At 44.1% G+C, this 23,349-nt stretch overlaps 1 protein-coding gene across 1 annotated transcript in view; it reads right to left on the minus strand.

The window, feature by feature from the left end:
* The window catches only part of LOC122556856 (fibroblast growth factor 18-like), a 420,188-nt gene that overhangs the window by 3,298 nt on the left and 393,541 nt on the right, over positions 1 to 23,349 (minus strand). Inside the window, exon 4 of the mRNA XM_087995060.1 lies at positions 493 to 599. Within this exon, the coding sequence (XP_087851186.1) occupies positions 493 to 599 (107 nt within the window). The remainder of the gene's footprint in view (positions 1 to 492; positions 600 to 23,349) is intronic.

Below are 23,349 nucleotides of genomic sequence, written 5' to 3' on the forward strand. Positions count from 1 at the left end.
ACTAATTGTTCCCTCAACCCATACTTGCACCTTGTGTGATTTTTGCACTCTCTGAGAGAGAGAGAGTGTGTGACAGAGTAGAGAGAGAGAGAGTGTGTGTAACAGGGTAGAGAGAGAGTGTAGAGAGAGAGAGAGTGAGAGACAGGGTACAGAGAGAGAGAGTGACAGAGTATAGAGAGAGAGGGGGTATAGAGAGAGAGAGACAGACAGGGTATAGAGAGAGTGAGAGAAAGAGAGAGAGAGAGAGAGAGAATGTGACAGGGCACAGAGAGAGAGAGAGAGAGAGAGAGAGAGAGTGACAGGGTAGAGATGCAGAACAATAGGATAGACACGCAGAGTGACAGAGTAGAGACGCAGAGTGACAGGATTCAGCACAAGCTGAGACATGCTATTGGATAGTGAATGGGAATTATTGGACACCAGTCTAACACCTGAGTCAAGTGAGGACCTCAATGACAGAAGTTGAAGTTGACCTTGAGAGGCCCCACTTACCTTTCCCACTAGCTTTCCTTTCTTGTTCATGCAGAGGTAATGGTCTGTTTCCTTCCCCTTGATCCTGACTTGGCTGCCAAATGTGTCCGTTTCCACTAAGAGCTGGGCTTGGAAAGTAAGAAGATAGAAACATTAAGATGGCTGGAAGTTCTCATATCAATAAACCTGAGATACATGAACAGCAATCACTGACCAATACAAATATCTCCAAATGTCAAGAGGTAACACATCAAGTGCTCAAGGTCACCCTGAAATCAGAGAATGAACAAATTTGTGTTTACACCCTCCCTATCGTTTGGGTAAATGTGAGGTTATGCACATTTGTAGGAAGAAGAATGCTGAATGTTATTTAGATGGAGGAAGGCTACAGAAACCTGCAGAGCACAGGGGTTAAGACATTCTAATGCTTGAATCCCCAAAAGCTGAGTCCACGTTCAGGAGCTATTAGGGAAGGCAATTGGAATGCTCACTTTTATTTCAAGTGGAATGGAGTATAAAATAGAGAGGTTTTGCTCAAACTACTCTCAGCACAGCACTAGTCAGATGACAGCTGGAATACTGTGGACAGTTTTGGGCCCTGTATCTGAGGAAAGATACACTGGCATTAGAGGTAATCTAGGGAAGCTTCATTCAGCTAACCCCAGGTAGCAGGGCTTGCCTCATGGAGAGAGGTTGAGTCTAAAGGGCCTGTACCCATTGGAATTTAGAGAAATGAGAGGCACCTTATCGCAAAAGTAAAAAAAATCACCCCACACCCAGGTTATAGTCCGACAGGTTTAATCACAAGCACTAGCTTTCAGAGTGACGCTCCTTCATCAGGTGGTTGTGACTCCGAAAGCTAGTGCTTGTGATTAAACCTGTCGGACTATAACCTGGTGTGGTGTGATTTTTAACTTTGTCCACCCCAGTCCAACACCGGCAACTCCAAGTCATAACCTTATCACACTTTGAGAGATTCTTCGGGGGACTTCCCAGAGTAGATGCTGAGACGTTCTTACCCCTTGAGGGAGAGTCAGGATTAGGGGGTATAACCTCAGAATCAGGAGTCACCCGCATGAGAGAGAGAGAGAGAGAGAGATGAGGATAATGTTCGCTCAGAGCGTCGTGAATCTGTGGAATTCTTTACAGCACAAGGCTGTTGAGACTGGGGTCATAAAGTGCATTCAAAATTGAAATACATGATTTTTAATCAATTAGGGGATCAAGGGTTGTGGGGAAAGGACAGGAAAGTGGAGTTGAGGATGATCAGATCAGACATGACCTTATTCAATAGCAGAGTGAATTTTATGACCTGAATCACCTACTTCTGTTCTTATGTCATACAGTCTTTTTATTCCAACACTCCCAAGACAGGGGCAGCATGGGTTAGACACAAAGTAAAGCTGCCTCTAGACCGTTCCCATCAAACACTCCCAGGACAGGGGCAAGCACAGTGTTTGATAGAGAGTAAAGTTCCCTTGATACTATCCCCGTCAAACACTTCCAAGACTGGGATAGCACGCGGTTTGACATGGAGTAAAGCTTCCTGTACTGTTTTAAAACTGAAAGAAAATGGAAAATAAAGTTGTCTTGGCATCGTCCCTTTCAAACACTCCCAGGACAGGGTTAAATACAGTATGGAACTCCCTCCACTCTTTGAACTGAAGATAAACTGAAAATAAACTTCCTTCTACTATTTTAAACTGTGAGTAAAGGTCTTTCTACTCTTGAAAAATGGAAAGGAAATGGAAAATAAAACTCTCCTGACACCATCCCCCATCAAACACTCCCAGGACAGGAACAGCATGAATTTAGATACCGTGTAACGCCTCCTCTACACTGTCCTCATCAAACACTCTCAGGATAGGAACAGAACAGGGCTAGATGCAGAGTAAAGCTCACTTCATTCCCCCCCATCAAACACACCCACAACAGTACAGCACTCAGTTAGATATGGAGTAAAGCTCTTCCTATACTCTCCCAGTATACTGGATCTGAAAGCACTTGTAGTCAAGGCTGTTAACTTGAAATGTAGCCAATTAGTTTTAAAACACAGACATCATTTGCACTGAAAGTGGATAAATAAGACTAAAACAAATGCAGAATGGTTTCATATAATGTAATTTTAAGTTTGGATGTTTGAATTAGTGACATATGGGTTTTTCAAGGCTCCTGATACCTCTTCTCTGCCTCCCTCAATAGCCCGGGATATATCTCATCCGAGTGTACAGATTTATCCATATTTAGTACTGGCCACTTTATTTCCTCACTTTATGTTACTTTCAGAGGTTATGTCACAGGCCTCCATCCTGAAGTATATACCTGCAGTCCTTTTCCATCATGAAGGCCATTGCAAAGTTGAGGGACAGTGCCCACGTTTTTTTGGATCCACACACACATTACTGAGAGTCACTAAAGGGCCCTACACTTTCCATGAGTATTCTCTTACTCTTTATATATTCAAACCCCGCCCCCCTTCGGTTTTCCTTTATTTCATCCACAAATCCTTCCTTGGTTATGTCTTCTCATACGGAAGAGGGTGAGGAGGAACAGGTGTGTCAGGTGGTAAGAGAAGTGGAAGATGACAGACAATAAGAGTGAAATGGAAGGAAATATAGACAGTTCCCAAAGCAATCCTCCTCCAGTCTGATTATCTAATTTCGCTCAGTTTGCTGGCTGGCTGGTCTGTGATTTGGACTGGTACCTTTCAGTGTGGGTTCAGTTCCCACACTGGCTGAGGTTACCACAAATGACTCTTTCCTCAACCTCTCCTTTTGTCTGAGCAATGGTGACCCCCAAGCTAAACCACCGAGTGTCATCTCGTGCTCTGATGACAGAGCAGCCCTATAGGACTACAGTGACTTTACTAGGACAGTTAGACAGTTCATAAGTAAGTTAGCTCGCTGAGCTGGAAGGTTTGTTTTCAGACGTTTCGTTACCAGACTAGGTGACATCATCAGTGAGAGTCTCTGGTGAAGCGCTGGTGGTATGTCCCGCCTCTCTATTTATTGGTCTTGAATAATTAAGGTGGGTGATGTCATTTCTGTTTCTTTTTCATATTGAGTGAATGACAACTGAAGGATTTTGTGAAGACCAATGAGACAGTATGAGGTAATCTGTGCATGTACACCTGGATGTACGATATTCACTCATGCTGATGTGGACATGGGAGAGTCAGGGCTGAGAAAACAACAATGTTATTGTTTAAGCCCTGAAAAACTAGCTTAGGTGGAAACTAAAATTCAGGAAAACCACTTGATTGAACTTGGCCAAAGCAGATGGAGTGCAGTCATAGTGTTGGTTCCTAAACCAAATGGATTAACTAGATTCTGTGTAGATTATAGAAGGGTAAATGATGGTTAACTTGATAAGAGGACAGTATTCACAGGGTTGGCAATGCCTCTTCATAAAATGTTGTAATAGTGTACAAATCGAACAGCAATATGTAACTACACCCATAATGGCAGAATGCATCAGTAAACAAATTGAACAGGTGTGTACACCGACACCAACAATCTCACTGTATCTGTGCTCAAACAGACCAGAAATGGACAAAGACAAAGAAACAACCAGCATCCAACTACAACCACAGTTTTACGGTATCATAGCACAAAGAGACCAGCAGTATACAACGACAGCCACAGACTCACTGTATCACTGTACACAGTATATCAGGGGCAGTACATTGGCTCAGAGGTCAGCACTGCTGCCTCACAGCACCAGGGACCCAGGGTCAATTCCACCCTCAGGTAACTGTCTGTGTGGAGTTTGCACTTTCTCCCAGTGTCTGCGTGGGTTTCCTCCCACAGTCCAAAGATCTGCAGGTTAGGTCAATTGGCCCTGCTAAATTGCCCATAGTGTTCAGGGATGTGAAGGTTAGGTGCATTAGTCAGGGGTCAAGGTAGAGTAAAAGGGGAGGGGACTGGGTTTGGGTAGGATATTCTTCGGAAGGTCGGCACGGACTTGTTGGGCCGAAAGGCCTATTCTGCACTGTAGGGATTCTAAGAACATAGACCACTCGTATACAACTTCATGTATAGGCACACTGTATCACAGAACAAATACACCAGCTGTATACAACTACATCACAGACTCACTGTATCATTGCACAAACTGACCAGTAATAAATAACTACACCACAGACTCACTGTATCATTGCACTAACTGACCAGTAATAAATAACTACATCACAGACTCACTGTATCATTGCACTAACTGACCAGTAATAAATAACTACATCACAGACTCACTGTATCATTGCACTAACTGACCAGTAATAAATAACTACATCACAGACTCACTGTATCATTGCACAAACTGACCAGTAATAAATAACTACATCACAGACTCACTGTATCATTGCACTAACTGACCAGTAATATATAACTACATCACAGACTCACTGTATCATTGCACAAACTGACCAGCAATATATAACTACATCACAGACTCACTGTATCATTGCACTAACTGACCAGTAATAAATAACTACATCACAGACTCACTGTATCATTGCACAAACTGACCAGTAATAAATAACTACATCACAGACTCACTGTATCATTGCACTAACTGACCAGTAATAAATAACTACATCACAGACTCACTGTATCATTGCACAAACTGACCAGCAATAAATAACTACATCACAGACTCACTGTATCATTGCACTAACTGACCAGTAATAAATAACTACATCACAGACTCACTGTATCATTGCACAAACTGACCAGTAATAAATAACTACATCACAGACTCACTGTATCATTGCACAAACTGACCAGCAATAAATAACTACATCACAGACTCACTGTATCATTGCACAAACTGACCAGTAATAAATAACTACATCACAGACTCACTGTATCATTGCACAAACTGACCAGTAATAAATAACTACATCACAGACTCACTGTATCATTGCACAAACTGACCAGTAATATATAACTACATCACAGACTCACTGTATCATTGCACAAACTGACCAGCAATAAATAACTACATCACAGACTCACTGTATCATTGCACAAACTGACCAGTAATAAATAACTACATCACAGACTCACTGTATCATTGCACAAACTGACCAGTAATAAATAACTACATCACAGACTCACTGTATCATTGCACAAACTGACCAGTAATAAATAACTACATCACAGACTCACTGTATCATTGCACAAACTGACCAGTAATAAATAACTACATCACAGACTCACTGTATCATTGCACAAACTGACCAGTAATAAATAACTACATCACAGACTCACTGTATCATTGCACAAACTGACCAGTAATAAATAACTACATCACAGACTCATTGTATCATTGCACAAACTGACCAGTAATAAATAACTACATCACAGACTCACTGTATCATTGCACAAACTGACCAGTAATAAATAACTACATCACAGACTCATTGTATCATTGCACAAACTGACCAGTAATAAATAACTACATCACAGACTCACTGTATCATTGCACTAACTGACCAGTAATAAATAACTACATCACAGGCTCACTGTATCATTGCACTAACTGACCAGTAATAAATAACTACATCACAGACTCACTGTATCATTGCACAAACTGACCAGTAATAAATAACTACATCACAGACTCACTGTATCATTGCACTAACTGACCAGTAATAAATAACTACATCACAGACTCACTGTATCATTGCACAAACTGACCAGCAATAAATAACTACATCACAGACTCACTGTATCATTGCACTAACTGACCAGTAATAAATAACTACATCACAGACTCACTGTATCATTGCACAAACTGACCAGTAATAAATAACTACATCACAGACTCACTGTATCATTGCACAAACTGACCAGTAATAAATAACTACATCACAGACTCACTGTATCATTGCACAAACTGACCAGCAATAAATAACTACATCACAGACTCACTGTATCATTGCACTAACTGACCAGTAATAAATAACTACATCACAGACTCACTGTATCATTGCACAAACTGACCAGTAATAAATAACTACATCACAGACTCACTGTATCATTGCACAAACTGACCAGCAATAAATAACTACATCACAGACTCACTGTATCATTGCACTAACTGACCAGTAATAAATAACTACATCACAGACTCACTGTATCATTGCACAAACTGACCAGTAATAAATAACTACATCACAGACTCACTGTATCATTGCACAAACTGACCAGTAATAAATAACTACATCACAGACTCACTGTATCATTGCACAAACTGACCAGTAATAAATAACTACATCACAGACTCACTGTATCATTGCACAAACTGACCAGTAATAAATAACTACATCACAGACTCACTGTATCATTGCACAAACTGACCAGCAATAAATAACTACATCACAGACTCACTGTATCATTGCACAAACTGACCAGTAATATATAACTACATCACAGACTCACTGTATCATTGCACAAACTGACCAGCAATAAATAACTACACCCATAATGGCATTATGCATCAGTAAACATATTGAACCAGTGTGTACCAGCAGATTATAACATTCATACATTCACCGTATTAGTACACAGCGACCATAAATTCACTGCATCAGTGCACACATAGAACAGCAGTATACGACAGACTTACTGCCTCCTACATGACAAGCCCAATGAAAGGAGACCCAATTAGAACATAGAACTGTACTGCACAGGAACAGGCCCTTCGGCCCATGATGTTTTGCCGAACATGATGCCAAATTAAACTGATTCCTGCTGCCTGCCATTGGTCCAAATCCTTCCATTCCTTGCATATTCATGTGCTTACCTAAATGTCCCTTAAATGCCCCTGTCCTATCTGCCTCCACCAGGGAGCACGTGGCAGACTCCTACCATTCTCTGCTTTAAAAACCTGCCCCTTCCATCTCCAATGAACTCTCCCCTCTAACCTTAAGTGCATGCCCCCTATTAGGAGATATTTTAACTCTGGGAAAAATATTCTGACCATCAACCCTATCTATTCTTCTTATAATTTTAGAGACTTTGATCAAGTCTCCCCTCAGGCTCTGCTGCTGCAGAGAAACCAACTCCAGATTTACTAGCATCTCCTTCTAGCTCTCACTCTCGAAGCCACCCTGGTAAACCTCTTCTGCACCCTCTCCTTCCTGTGATGTGAGTGTGGCCTAACCAAAGTCTGATAAAGCTGCAACATGACATCCTGACTTATGAACTCAATGCCCCAACCAATAAAGGCAAGCTTGTCATCTGCCTTCTTTACTGCCCTTTCTACTTGTGTGGCCATTTTCAGGGAAGTACCGAGATCACTCTGTGCATCAATGCTGCTCTGGATCCTGCCATTAGTTATTGACTTTTACCTTAAAGTTTGATCTTCCAAAGCGCAGCACCTCACACCTGGCTGCATTGAACTCCACCTGCCATTTCTATCTCTATCCCGATGTATCCTTTGACAATCTTCAACATTATCTACAACTCCACCAATCTTTGTAACATCTGCAAACACACTAACCCACATCTACACTTCCATCCAAGTCAGCAGAGGTCAGAGTCCAGATCCCTATTGAAGACCAACCAGGAAAACCCCCTTCCACCATCGCCCTCGGTCTGCTATGGGCAGGCCAATTCTGATCCCATGCAGTCAAGTCACCGTGGATCCCATGCGTCTTGATTTTCTGGATGAGCCTGCCAATGAGGGACCTTGTCAAAAGCCTTACTGAAATCCACGTAGACAATTCCTCATCCACTGCTCTACATTCATCAATCACCTTTGTTACCTCCTCAAAAAATTCAGTCAAGTCAGTAAGACATGACCCGAGCTGCACAAAGCCATACCAACTGACCCTAATCAGGCCATGCTTTTTCAAATGTGAGTATATCCTAGCCCTAAGAAGTCTCTACTAGCTTCTGAACCAGCGCTGAGAGACCCATCAGTCTATAGTTTCCTGGTTTATTCCTATTTCCAGACTTAAACAGAGGAGCAACATTAACTCCTCATCAGTTCCCTGGAATCTCTCCAGTTGCTAGCGAGGATACAAAGATCTTGGTTAAGGCCCCAGCAATCTCCTCTCTTGCCTCTCTCAATAACCTGGGGTAGATATGAAGGAGCCCTGGGGACTTATCCACCTGAATGCTCTTCAAGAGACCCAACACCACTTCTTTCTGGATCTCAAAATGCCCTAGCGTATTGTCATGCTCCATACAAATCTCACTCTCCCCCATATCCATCTGGCTGAATACCAATGCAAAGTACTCATTTAGGATCTCACCCACATCCTCTGCCACCTTTATCCTTGAGTGGTCCTACCTTCTCCCTCGTTATCCTCTTGTTTTTATTGTATGTATAGAATACCTTGGGATACTCTTTAACCCTACTTGCCAAAGTCATTTCACGGCCTCTTCTCGCTTTCCTAATTCCCTGCTCGAGTTCTTTCCTGTTTTCTGTACATTCCTCGTGGGCCCTTTCTGATTTTAGTTTTCTCAACCTTGCACATGCTTCATTTTCCTTTTGACTAAATTCACAACCCCCCTCGTTATTTAGGCTCCCTTACCTTGCCATCCTTGTCCTTCCCCCTTACTGGAACAGGTCAGACCTGGTCAGCAGGTCTTTAACAACTCCCACATGTCAAATGTGGACCTGCCCAATAACAGTTCGTCCCAATAACACTCCCTAGCTCCGGTCTAATACTCACTTAACCTTAATTTGCTTTCCCCCAATTTAGTACCTTCCTGCAAGGTCCTGACTTATCCTTATTCATACTTATCCGAAACTTTAAGGAGTTGTGATTCCAAAATGCTCTCCCCCTGAAAGGTCAGTTGCCTCGCCAGGCTCAATAGCCAATACAATGTCCAATGTGGCCCCTCCTCTGGTTGGACTGTCCACATGCTGTTTCATGAAACCCTCTTGGATGCACTTAACAAATTCTGCCCATCTAAGCCTCTTGCTCGAAGGGAATCCCAGTCAATATTGGGGAATTTAAAGTCACCCACAATGACAACACTGTAGTCATTGCTTCTTTCCATAATCTGCCAACATAACTGTTCCTCAAGGTCTCGGTGGCTGTTGGGGGGCCTGTAGAATAATCCCAGAGTGATCTTATCTTTGAGTTCTCCCACATTGCTTCAGTGGATGAGCTTTCCAGTACATCCTCTCTGAGTGCAGATGTGACACTCTCCCTGATTAGCAATGCAATTCTGAATTTAGTTCAGGCAAATGGAGATGCGCAAGTGGATGAAGTGACAGTGGGCAACCATATCGGGGATAGTGACCAGAATCTGGTTAGATTTAGTATTATTATATAAAATGATGAGAGATAAATCAGGAATAAAAGATTTAAACAGCAGGGGGGTTGGGGGGGGGGGGGGGGAATGCAAATTTTACAAAACAGAAATGATTTGGCTGAGGTGGACTGGAACACGACTGCTAAAGCAGTGAGAGGAGATCCTTAGGGCACAAACCAGACATGTCCCCTCCCAAAATAAGAATGGTACTGCCAAATCTCGGACCCCTCCCCCCACCCCACCCCCATGGTTGTCTAGAAAATGACTGGGGAAGATTAAACAGGAAAAGAAAGTCACAAAAACTCAACACTGCAGATAGCCTCCGAGTTTAGAAAGCCCAGGGATCAAGTGAAAACGAAACAAAATATGAACAAAGAGAGGGTGTGAAAAAATATTCGCCATCAAGATCAAGGACAACTCAAAGCTGTTTTACCACGATATAAGGAGCAAAAGGATAGCTGAGGAAAAAGTGGGATTTATCAGAGATGAAGAAGGGAATTTGTGCGAAGATGCAGAGAACATGGGAAGAATTTTAAATGGATTTTCTTTGTCTCTGTAATGACAAAGGAAAGGAGTGGTGCAGATATAGCATTCTGTCTTGAGCAGTGTGAAATATTGAACAAAACTATCATAACAAGAGAGGAAGTGTTAGAAGAGTCAGAATCCTTGAAAGTGGATAAAACACCAAGACTGGTTGGATTGTTCTATTGGACTTTGAGGGAGATCGAGGAGGAAATAACAGATACTTTGAGGATTATTTTCCAATCTCCATCAGACATAAGTGAAGTGCCAGAGGACTGGAGGAATGCAAGTGTCGTTCTGTTGTTTAAAAAGGATACATACAATTGTAGGGCAGTTCATCTTACTTCGGTGGTGGGCAAATAGTTAAAACCAATCCTGAAAATGCGGATAAACCATCACTTAGAAAGGCGTAGATTAGTTAGAGGGATAGTCAGCATGGCTTTTTAAGCAGAAGGAGAATCGACGTTTCGGACATAAGCTTATGCCCGAAACGTCGATTCTCCTTCTCCTTGGATGCTGCCTGACCTGCTGCGTTTTTCCATCAACACATTTTTAAGCTCTGATCCCCAGCATCTGCAGTCCTCACTTTCTCCTCATGGCTTTTTAAGGGAAGGTTATGCCTTTTAATACTGATTGAATTCTTTGAGGAAGTCACCAGGGGGACTGATGAGGACAGTGCCGTGGATGTTGTCTACATGGACTTTAGTAAGGCATTTAACAAGGTCCCACATAAGATACTGGTCAAGAGTAAGGTCTATGAGATACAGGATAAGGTGTTGAATTGGATCCAAAGTTGGCTTAGAAACAGGAAACAAAGGATAACCATCAATGGCTGCCTTGTGAATGCGAAGCCATTCCAAGTGGTTTCCTGTGGGTTAGGTGCTGGGACACCTGTTGTTTCTTTTATACGTCGATGATTAGGAACGAAACGCGGGGTCATGTTGGGAAATTTGCAGATGACATAAAAATCACCCGTGTAGTGGGTAGCTGTAAACTCCAGAATGGTATAGCAAGGTTAGTGCAGTGGGCAGGAAAGTGGCAGATTGAGTTCAACTGGGATAATGGCATCCCACATAGCCACTGTGTCGTTGTATACACAGCCACCTGATGAGGGAGTGTCGCTCCGAAAGCAAGTGCTTCCAATTAAACCTGTTGGACTATAACCTGGTGTTGTGTGATTTTTAACTTTGTCAGCAGTATACAACTACACCCACTGACTTTTGGTATCATCCCACAAACAGACCAGCAGGATACAACCACACCAACAGACTCCCTACAACAGTGCACACATAGAACAGCTGGATGTAACTACTCCCACAACCTCACTGTGTCTGTGAGCAAATAGAACAGCAGGGCAAAATTACATCTCACAGACTCACTGCATCACAGCACAGACCAGCAGGATCCAGGTGATTCACTATCTCAGTGTACACATAGACCAACAATATGCAGCTACACCTACAGATTCACTGGAGCAGTGTAATAACAGACCAGTGGTGTAATAATACACCTCCACCAACAGACGCATTATAACAGTGCCACTCAGGTGGATAGAGTTTGTAAGAAGGCCTATGGAGTATTATCGTTCATTAGCAGAGGGATTGAATTCAAGAGTCGTGAAGTGACGTTGCAACTGTACAGGACTTTGGTTAGGCCACATTTGGGGTACTGTGTGCAGTTCTGGTCGCCTCACTTTAGGAAAGATGTGGAAGCTTTGGAGAGGGTGCAGAGAAGATTTACCAGGATGTTGCCTGGAATAGAGAATAGGTCGTACGAGGAGAGGTTGAGTGTGCTAGGCCTTTCCTCGTTGGAACGGCGAAGGATGAGGGGTGACTTGATAGAGGTTTATAAGATGATCAGAGGAATAGATAGAGTAGACAGTCAGAAACTTTTTCCCCGGGTACAACAGAGTGTTACAAGGGGCCATAAACTTAAGGTGAAGGGTGGAAGGTATAGGGGAGATGTCAGGGGTGGGTTCTTTACCCAGAGAGTGGTGGGGGCATGGAATGCGCTGCCGGTGGGAGTGGTAGAGTCAGAATCTTTGGTGACCTTTAAGCGGCAATTGGATAGGTACATGGATGGGTGCTTAAGCTAGGACAAATGTTCGGCACAACATCGTGGGCCGAAGGGCCTGTTCTGTGCTGGATTGTTCTATGTTCTATGTCTAGTGCTCACACAGACTCTCAGCATACAGGTTTACCCACTGTTTTAGTGTACACAGAGACCTGCAGTATGGAACTTTCTCCACAAACTCAGTAGTTTATTGTGTACAAAGACCCATCAGTATACAACTCAAACTAATGGTCTCAGTGCATAAATACACAGCAGACTATAACACCAACAGACTCTGTAGCAAAGCACACATAGGCCAGTGGTATAGACCTACAACTGCATCCATGCACAGACAGACCAGACAGCCCTCCTGAAGAAGGGCTTATGCCCGAAACGTCGATTCGCCTGTTCCCTGGATGCTGCCTGACCTGCTGTGCTTTTCCAGCAACACACTTTCAGCTCTGATCTCCAGCATCTGCAGCCCTCACTTTCTCCTCCGTGCACAGACAGACAAGCAGTATACATCTACAGGCAAAATCTCACTGTCTCAGTGCATATTGTTGAGACCTTTGAGTACAGGAGTTGGGACGTAATGTTGAGATTGCACAGGACATTGGTGAGGCCTCTTCGAGAGATCGGTGTTAAGTTCTGGTCTCCCTGTTATAAGCAGGATATTATTAAGCTGAAGAGGGTTAAGAAGAGATTTACCAGGAATGAAGGGCTGGAGTTATGAAGAGAAGCTGGATTGGCTGGGACCTGTTTCACTGGGATGTAGGTGGGTGAGAGATTTCAAGAGTGGGGGACGTATTTTTAAAGGTGACTGGTGGAAGCCTGGAAAAAGACATGGGGGGCAGAGAGTGGTCTGTATGTGGAATGATCTTCCAGTGTACACACAGAACAGCAGTGTACATCTACATGCACAGTCACTGTCTCATTGTACCCATAGAACAGCAGTGTACATCTACACCTACACTGTCTTAGTATAACATAGAACAGCAGTGTATATCTACACCAACACTCACTGTCTCAGTGTAAACAGAGAACAGCTGTGTACATCTACACCTATACCCGTCTCAGTGTACACATAGAACAGCAGTGTACATCTACACCTACACACACCGTCGCATATACACACTGAACAGCAGTGTACATCTACACCAACACTCACTGTCTCAGTGTACCCATAGAACATCAGTGTACATCTACACCTACACTCACTGTCTCAATGTACACATAGAACAGCAGGGTATATCTACACCTACACTCACTGTCTCAGTGTACCCACAGAACAGTAGTGTATATCTACACCCACACTCACTGTCTCAGTGTACCCATAGAACAGCAGTGTACATCTACATCCACACTCACTGTCTCAGTATACCCATAGAACAGCAGTGTACATCTTCACCGACACTCACTGTCTCAGTGTACCCATAGAACAGCAGTGTACATCTACATCCACACTCACTGTCTCAGTATACCCATAGAACAGCAGTGTACATCTTCACCGACACTCACTGTCTCAGTATACCCATAGAGCAGCAGGGTATATCTACACCGACATTCACTGTCTCAGTATACCCATAGAACAGCAGTGTACATCTTCACCGACACTCACTGTCTCAGTGTACCCATAGAACAGCAGTGTACATCTACATCCACACTCACTGTCTCAGTATACCCATAGAACAGCAGTGTACATCTTCACCGACACTCACCGTCTCAGTGTACACATAGAACAGCAGTGTACATCTACATCCACACTCACTGTCTCAGTATACCCATAGAACAGCAGTGTACATCTTCACCGACACTCACTGTCTCAGTATACCCATAGAACAGCAGGGTACATCTACACCTACACTCACTGTCTTAGTATACACATAGAACAGCAGTGTACATCTACACCTACATTCACTGTCTCAGTGTACACATAGAACAGCAGTGTACATCGACACCCACACTCACCGACTCAGTATACCCATAGAACAGCAGTGTACATCTACACCCACACTCACTGTCTCAGTGTAAACATAGATCAGCAGTGTACATCTACACATACACTCATTGTCTCAGTATACACACAGAACAGCAGGGTACATCGACACCTACACTGTCTTCGTATAACATGGAACAGAGGTGTACATCTACACCAACACTCACTGTCTCAGTATACCCATAAAACAGCAGTGTACATCTACACCTACACACACTATGTCAGTGTACCCATAGAACAGCAGTGTACATCTACACCGACACTCACTGTCTCAGTGTACCCATAGAACAGCAGTGTACATCTACACCGACACTCACTGTCTCAGTATACCCATAGAACAGCAGTGTACATCTACATCCACACTCACTGTCTCAGTGTACCCATAGAACAGCAGTGTACATCTACACCTACACACACCGTCGCAGTATACCCATAGAACAGCAGTGTACATCTACACACTCACTCACTGTCTCAGTGTACCCACAGAACAGTAGTGTACATCTACACCTACACTCACTGTCTCAGTATACCCATAGAACAGCAGGGTACATCTACACCTACACTCACTGTCTTAGTATACCCATAGAACAGCAGGGTACATCTACACCTACACTCACTGTCTTAGTATACCCATAGAACAGCAGTGTACATCTACACCCACACTCACTGTCTTAGTATACCCATAGAACAGCAGTGTACATCTACACCTACACTCACTGTCTTAGTATACCCATAGAACAGCAGGGTACATCTACACCTACACTCACTGTCTTAGTATACCCATAGAACAGCAGTGTACATCTACACCTACACTCACTGTCTTAGTATACCCATAGAACAGCAGTGTACATCTACACCCACACTCACTGTCTTAGTATACCCATAGAACAGCAGTGTACATCTACACCTACACTCACTGTCTTAGTATACCCATAGAACAGCAGGGTACATCTACACCTACACTCACTGTCTTAGTATACCCATAGAACAGCAGTGTACATCTACACCTACACTCACTGTCTTAGTATACCCATAGAACAGCAGGGTACATCTACACCTACACTCACTGTCTTAGTATACCCATAGAACAGCAGTGTACATCTTCACCCACACTCACTGTCTTAGTATACCCATAGAACAGCAGTGTACATCTTCACCCACACTCACTGTCTCAGTATACCCATAGAACAGCAGTGTACATCTACACCTACACTCACTGTCTTAGTATACCCATAGAACAGCAGGGTACATCTACACCTACACTCACTGTCTCAGTATACCCATAGAACAGCAGTGTACATCTTCACCCACACTCACTGTCTTAGTATACCCATAGAACAGCAGTGTACATCTACACCCACACTCATTGTCTCAGTATACCCATAGAACAGCAGTGTACATCTACACCTACACTCACTGTCTCACTATTCCCATAGAACAGCAGTGTACATCTACACCTACACTCACTGTCTCAGTGTACCCATAGAACATCAGTGTACATCTACACCCACACTCACTGTCTCAGTGAACACAGAGAACACCAGTGTACATCTACACCTACACTCACTGTCTCAGTGTACCCATAGAACATCAGTGTACATCTACACCCACACTCACTGTCTCAGTGAACACAGAGAACACCAGTGTATATCTACACCGACACTCACTGTCTCAGTGTAAACAGAGATTAGCTGTGTAAATCTGCACACGCACTCACTGTCTCAGTATACGCATAGTACAGCAGTGTACATCTACACCGACACTCACCGTCTCAGTGTAAACAGAGATTAGCTGTGTAAATCTGCACACGCACTCACTGTCTCAGTATACGCATAGTACAGCAGTGTACATCTACACCTCCACCCACCGTCTCAGTGTACACATAGAACAGCAGTGTACATCTACACCTATGCACACCCTCTCAGTATACACACTGAACAGCAGTGTACTTCTATATCCACACTCACTGTCTCAGTATACCCATAGAACAGCAGTGTACATCTACATCCACACTCACTGTCTCAGTATACCCATAGAGCAGCAGCGTACATCTTCATCGACACTCACTGTCTCAGTATACCCATAGAACAGCAGTGTACATCTACACCCACACTCACTGTCTCAGTATACACATAGAACAGCAGTGTACATCTACACCTACTCTCACTGTCTCAGTGTACACATAGAACAGCAGTGTACATCTACACCCACACTCACTGTCTCAGTGTACCCATAGAACAGCAGTGTACATCTACCCCTACACTCACTGTCTCAGTATACCCAGAGAACAGCAGTGTCCATCTACACACACACACTCACTGTCTCAGTGTACACAGAGAACAGCAGTGTACATCTACACCCACACTCACCATCTCAGTGTACCCATAGAACAGCAGTGTACATCTACACCCACACTCACCGGCTCAGTATACACACTGAACAGCAGTGTACATCAACCCCGACACTCACTGTGTCAGTGTACACATAGAACAGCAGTGTACATCTACACCTGCACTCACTGTCTTAGTATACCCATAGAACAGCAGTGTACATCTTCACCGACACTCACTGTCGTAGTATATCCATAGAACAGCAGTGTACATCTGCATCCACACTCACTGTCTCAGTATACCCATAGAACAGCAGTGTACATCTTCACCGACACTCACTGTCTCAGTACACCCATAGAACAGCAGTGTACATCTGCACCCATACTCACCGACTCAGTGTACCCATAGAACAGCAGTGTACATCTTCACCGACACTCACTGTCTCAGTGTACCCATAGAACAGCAGTGTACATCTACATCCACACCCACCGTCTCAGTGTACACATAGAACAGCAGTGTACATCTACATCCACACTCACTGTCTCAGTATACCCATAGAACAGCAGTGTACATCTTCACCGACACTCACTGTCTCAGTATACCCATAGAGCAGCAGGGTATATCTACACCTACATTCACTGTCTCAGTATACCCATAGAACAGCAGTGTACATCTTCACCGACACTCACTGTCTCAGTGTACCCATAGAACAGCAGTGTACATCTACATCCACACCCACCGTCTCAGTGTACACATAGAACAGCAGTGTACATCTACATCCACACTCACTGTCTCAGTATACCCATAGAACAGCAGTGTACATCTTCACCGACACTCACTGTCTCAGTATACCCATAGAACAGCAGGGTACATCTACACCTACACTCACTGTCTTAGTATACACATAGAACAGCAGTGTACATCTACACCTACACTCACTGTCTCAGTGTACACATAGAACAGCAGTGTACATCGACACCCACACTCACCGACTCAGTGTAAACATAGATCAGCAGTGTACATCTACACCTACACTCATTGTCTCAGTATACACACAGAACAGCAGGGTATATCTACACCTACACTGTCTTCGTATAACATGGAACAGAGGTGTACATCTACACCAACACTCACTGTCTCAGTATACCCATAAAACAGCAGTGTACATCTACACCTACACACACTATGTCAGTGTACCCATAGAACAGCAGTGTACATCTACACCCACACTCACCATCTCAGTGTACCCATAGAACAGCAGTGTACATCTACACCCACACTCACCGGCTCAGTATACACACTGAACAGCAGTGTACATCAACCCCGACACTCACTGTGTCAGTGTACACATAGAACAGCAGTGTACATCTACACCTGCACTCACTGTCTTAGTATACCCATAGAACAGCAGTGTACATCTTCACCGACACTCACTGTCTTAGTATATCCATAGAACAGCAGTGTACATCTGCATCCACACTCACTGTCTCAGTATACCCATAGAACAGCAGTGTACATCTTCACCGACACTCACTGTCTCAGTACACCCATAGAACAGCAGTGTACATCTGCACCCATACTCACCGACTCAGTGTACACATAGAACAGCAGTGTACATCTACACCAACACTCACTGTCTCAATGTACACATAGAAAACCAGTGTATATCTACACCTATACTCACTGTCTCAGTATACCCATAGAACAGCAGTGTACATCTACATCCACACTCACTGTCTCAGTATACCCATAGAACAGCAGTGTACATCTACACCCACACTCACTGTCTCAGTATACCCATAGAACAGCAGTGTACATCTTCACCGACACTCACTGTCTCAGTGTACCCATAGAACAGCAGTGTACATCTACATCCACACCCACCGTCTCAGTGTACACATAGAACAGCAGTGTACATCTACCCCTACACTCACTGTCTCAGTATACCCAGAGAACAGCAGTGTCCATCTACACACACACACTCACTGTCTCAGTGTACACAGAGAACAGCAGTGTACATCTACACCCACACTCACCATCTCAGTGTACCCATAGAACAGCAGTGTACATCTACACCCACACTCACCGGCTCAGTATACACACTGAACAGCAGTGTACATCAACCCCGACACCCACTGTGTCAGTGTACACATACAACAGCAGTGTACATCTACACCTGCACTCACTGTCTTAGTATACCCATAGAACAGCAGTGTACATCTACACCCACACTCATTGCCTCAGTATACCCATAGAACAGCAGTGTACATCTACATCCACACTCACTATCTCAGTGTACCCATAGAACAGCAGTGTACATCTACCCCTACACTCATTGTGTCAGTGTACCCATAGAACAGCAGTGTACATCTACACCCACACTCACTGTGTCAGTGTACCCATAGAACAGCAATGTACATCTACACCCACACTCACCATCTCAGTGTACACAGAGAACAGCAGTGTACATCTACACCTACACTCACTGTCTTAGTATACCCATAGAACAGCAGTGTACATCTACACCCACACTCACTGTGTCAGTGTACCCATAGAACAGCAATGTACATCTACACCCACACTCACCATCTCAGTGTACACACAGAACAGCAGTGTACATCTACACCGACACTCACTGTCTCAGTATACCCATAGAACAGCAGTGTACATCTACACCGACACTCACTGTCTCAGTATACCCATAGAACAGCAGTGTACATCTACACCGACACTCACTGTCTCAGTATACCCATAGAACAGCAGTGTACATCTACACCGACACTCACTGTCTCAGTATACCCATAGAACAGCAGTGTACATCTACACCGACACTCACTGTCTCAGTATACCCATAGAACAGCAGTGTACATCTACACCGACACTCACTGTCTCAGTATACCCATAGAACAGCAGTGTACATCTACACCGACACTCACTGTCTCAGTATACCCATAGAGCAGCAGTGTACATCCACACCCACACTCACTGTCACAGTATACGCATAGTACAGCAGTGTACATCTACACCCACACTCACCATCTCAGTGTACACAGAGAACAGCAGTGTACATCTACACCTACATTCACTGTCTCAGTGTACCCATAGAACAGCAGTGTACATCTCCATGCACACTCACTGTCTCAGAGTACACATAGAACAGCAGTGTACATCTACACCCACACTCACCGGCTCAGTATACACTCTGAACAGCAGTGTACATCTACCCCTACACTCACTGTTTCAGTATACACATAGAACAGCAGTGTACATCTACACCGACACTCACTGTCTCAGTATACCCATAGAACAGCAGTGTACATCTACACCGACACTCACTGTCTCAGTATACCCATAGAACAGCAGTGTACATCCACACCCACACTCACTGTCACAGTATACGCATAGTACAGCAGTGTACATCTACACCCACACTCACCATCTCAGTGTACACAGAGAACAGCAGTGTACATCTACACCTACATTCACTGTCTCAGTGTACCCATAGAACAGCAGTGTACATCTCCATGCACACTCACTGTCTCAGAGTACACATAGAACAGCAGTGTACATCTACACCCACACTCACCGGCTCAGTATACACTCTGAACAGCAGTGTACATCTACCCCTACACTCACTGTTTCAGTATACACATAGAACAGCAGTGTACATTTACACCCACACTCACTGTCTCAGTATACACACAGAACGGCAGTGTACATCTACACCCACACTCACTGTCTCAGTGTACCCACAGAACAGCAGTGTACATCTACCCCTACACTCACTGTCTCAGTATACACACAGAACAGCAGTGTACATTTACACCCACACTCACTGTCTCAGTATACACACAGAACGGCAGTGTACATCTACACCTACACTCACTGTCTCAGTATACACACAGAACAGCAGTGTACATTTACACCCACACTCACTGTCTCAGTATACACACAGAACGGCAGTGTACATCTACACCTACATTCACTGTGTCAGTGTATCTATAGAACAGCAGGGTACATCTACACCTGCACTCACTGTCTTAGTATACCCATAGAACAGCAGTGTACATCTTCACCGACACTCACTGTCTTAGTATACCCATAGAACAGCAGTGTACATCTGCATCCACACTCACTGTCTCAGTGTACACATAGAATAGCCGGGTATATCTACACCTACACTCACCGTCTCAGTAGACACACTGAACAGCAGTGTACATCTACACCCACACTCACTGTCTCAGTGTACACATAGAACAGCAGTGTACATCTACACCCACACTCACTGTCTCAGTGTAAACATAGATCAGCAGTGTACATCTACACCCACACTCACTGTCTCAGTGTACCCATAGAACAGCAGTATACATCTACACCTGCACTCACTGTCTTAGTATACCCATAGAACAGCAGTGTACATCTTCACCGACACTCACTGTCTTAGTATATCCATAGAACAGCAGTGTACATCTGCATCCACACTCACTGTCTCAGTATACCCATAGAACAGCAGTGTACATCTTCACCGACACTCACTGTCTCAGTATACCCATAGAACAGCAGTGTACATCTACACCCACACTCACTGTCTCAGTGTACACATAGAATAGCCGGGTATATCTACACCTACACTCACCGTCTCAGTAGACACACTGAACAGCAGTGTACATCTACACCCACACTCACTGTCTCAGTGTACACATAGAACAGCAGTGTACATCTACACCCACACTCACTGTCTCAGTATACCCATAGAACAGCAGTGTACATCTACACCCACACTCACTGTCTCAGTGTACACATAGAATAGCCGGGTATATCTACACCTACACTCACCGTCTCAGTAGACACACTGAACAGCAGTGTACATCTACACCGACACTCACCGACTCAGTGTACACATAGAACAGCAGTGTACATCTACACCCACACTCACTATCTCAGTGTAAACATAGATCAGCAGTGTACATCTACACCCATACTCACCGACTCAGTGTACACATAGAACAGCAGTGTACATCTACACCAACACTCACTGTCTCAATGTACACATAGAAAACCAGTGTATATCTACACCTATACTCACTGTCTCAGTATACCCATAGAACAGCAGTGTACATCTGCACCCATACTCACCGACTCAGTGTACACATAGAACAGCAGTGTACATCTACACCAACACTCACTGTCTCAATGTACACATAGAAAACCAGTGTATATCTACACCTATACTCACTGTCTCAGTATACCCATAGAACAGCAGGGTACATCTACATCCACACTCACTGTCTCAGTATACCCATAGAACAGCAGTGTACATCTACACCCACACTCACTGTCTCAGTATACCCATAGAACAGCAGTGTACATCTTCACCGACACTCACTGTCTCAGTGTACCCATAGAACAGCAGTGTACATCTACATCCACACCCACCGTCTCAGTGTACACATAGAACAGCAGTGTACATCTACCCCTACACTCACTGTCTCAGTATACCCAGAGAACAGCAGTGTCCATCTACACACACACACTCACTGTCTCAGTGTACACAGAGAACAGCAGTGTACATCTTCACCGACACTCACTGTCTCAGTGTACCCATAGAACAGCAGTGTACATCTACATCCACACCCACCGTCTCAGTGTACACATAGAACAGCAGTGTACATCTACCCCTACACTCACTGTCTCAGTATACCCAGAGAACAGCAGTGTCCATCTACACACACACACTCACTGTCTCAGTGTACACAGAGAACAGCAGTGTACATCTACACCCACACTCACCATCTCAGTGTACCCATAGAACAGCAGTGTACATCTACACCCACACTCACCGGCTCAGTATACACACTGAACAGCAGTGTACATCAACCCCGACACCCACTGTGTCAGTGTACACATACAACAGCAGTGTACATCTACACCTGCACTCACTGTCTTAGTATACCCATAGAACAGCAGTGTACATCTACACCTACACTCATTGTGTCAGTGTACCCATAGAACAGCAGTGTACATCTACCCCTACACTCATTGTGTCAGTGTACCCATAGAACAGCAGTGTACATCTACCCCTACACTCATTGTGTCAGTGTACCCATAGAACAGCAGTGTACATCTACCCCTACACTCATTGTGTCAGTGTACCCATAGAACAGCAGTGTACATCTACACCCACACTCACTGTGTCAGTGTACCTATAGAACAGCAGTGTACATCTACACCGACACTCACTGTCTCAGTGTACCCATAGAACAGCAATGTACATCTACACCCACACTCACCATCTCAGTGTACACAGAGAACAGCAGTGTACATCTACACCTACACTCACTGTCTTAGTATACCCATAGAACAGCAGTGTACATCTACATCTACACCAACACTCACTGTCTCAGTGCACACACAGAACAGCAGTGTACATCTACACCGACACTCACTGTCTCAGTATACCCATAGAACAGCAGTGTACATCTACACCGACACTCACTGTCTCAGTATACCCATAGAACAGCAGTGTACATCTACACCGACACTCACTGTCTCAGTATACCCATAGAACAGCAGTGTACATCTACACCGACACTCACTGTCTCAGTATACCCATAGAACAGCAGTGTACATCTACACCGACACTCACTGTCTCAGTGTACCCATAGAACAGCAGTGTACATCTACACCGACACTCACTGTCTCA

Source organism: Chiloscyllium plagiosum, unplaced genomic scaffold (assembly GCF_037043375.1).
Source record: "Chiloscyllium plagiosum isolate Xiang-an unplaced genomic scaffold, Cpla_swu_hap1 HiC_scaffold_16, whole genome shotgun sequence".
NCBI classification, from domain to species: Eukaryota; Metazoa; Chordata; class Chondrichthyes; order Orectolobiformes; family Hemiscylliidae; genus Chiloscyllium; species Chiloscyllium plagiosum.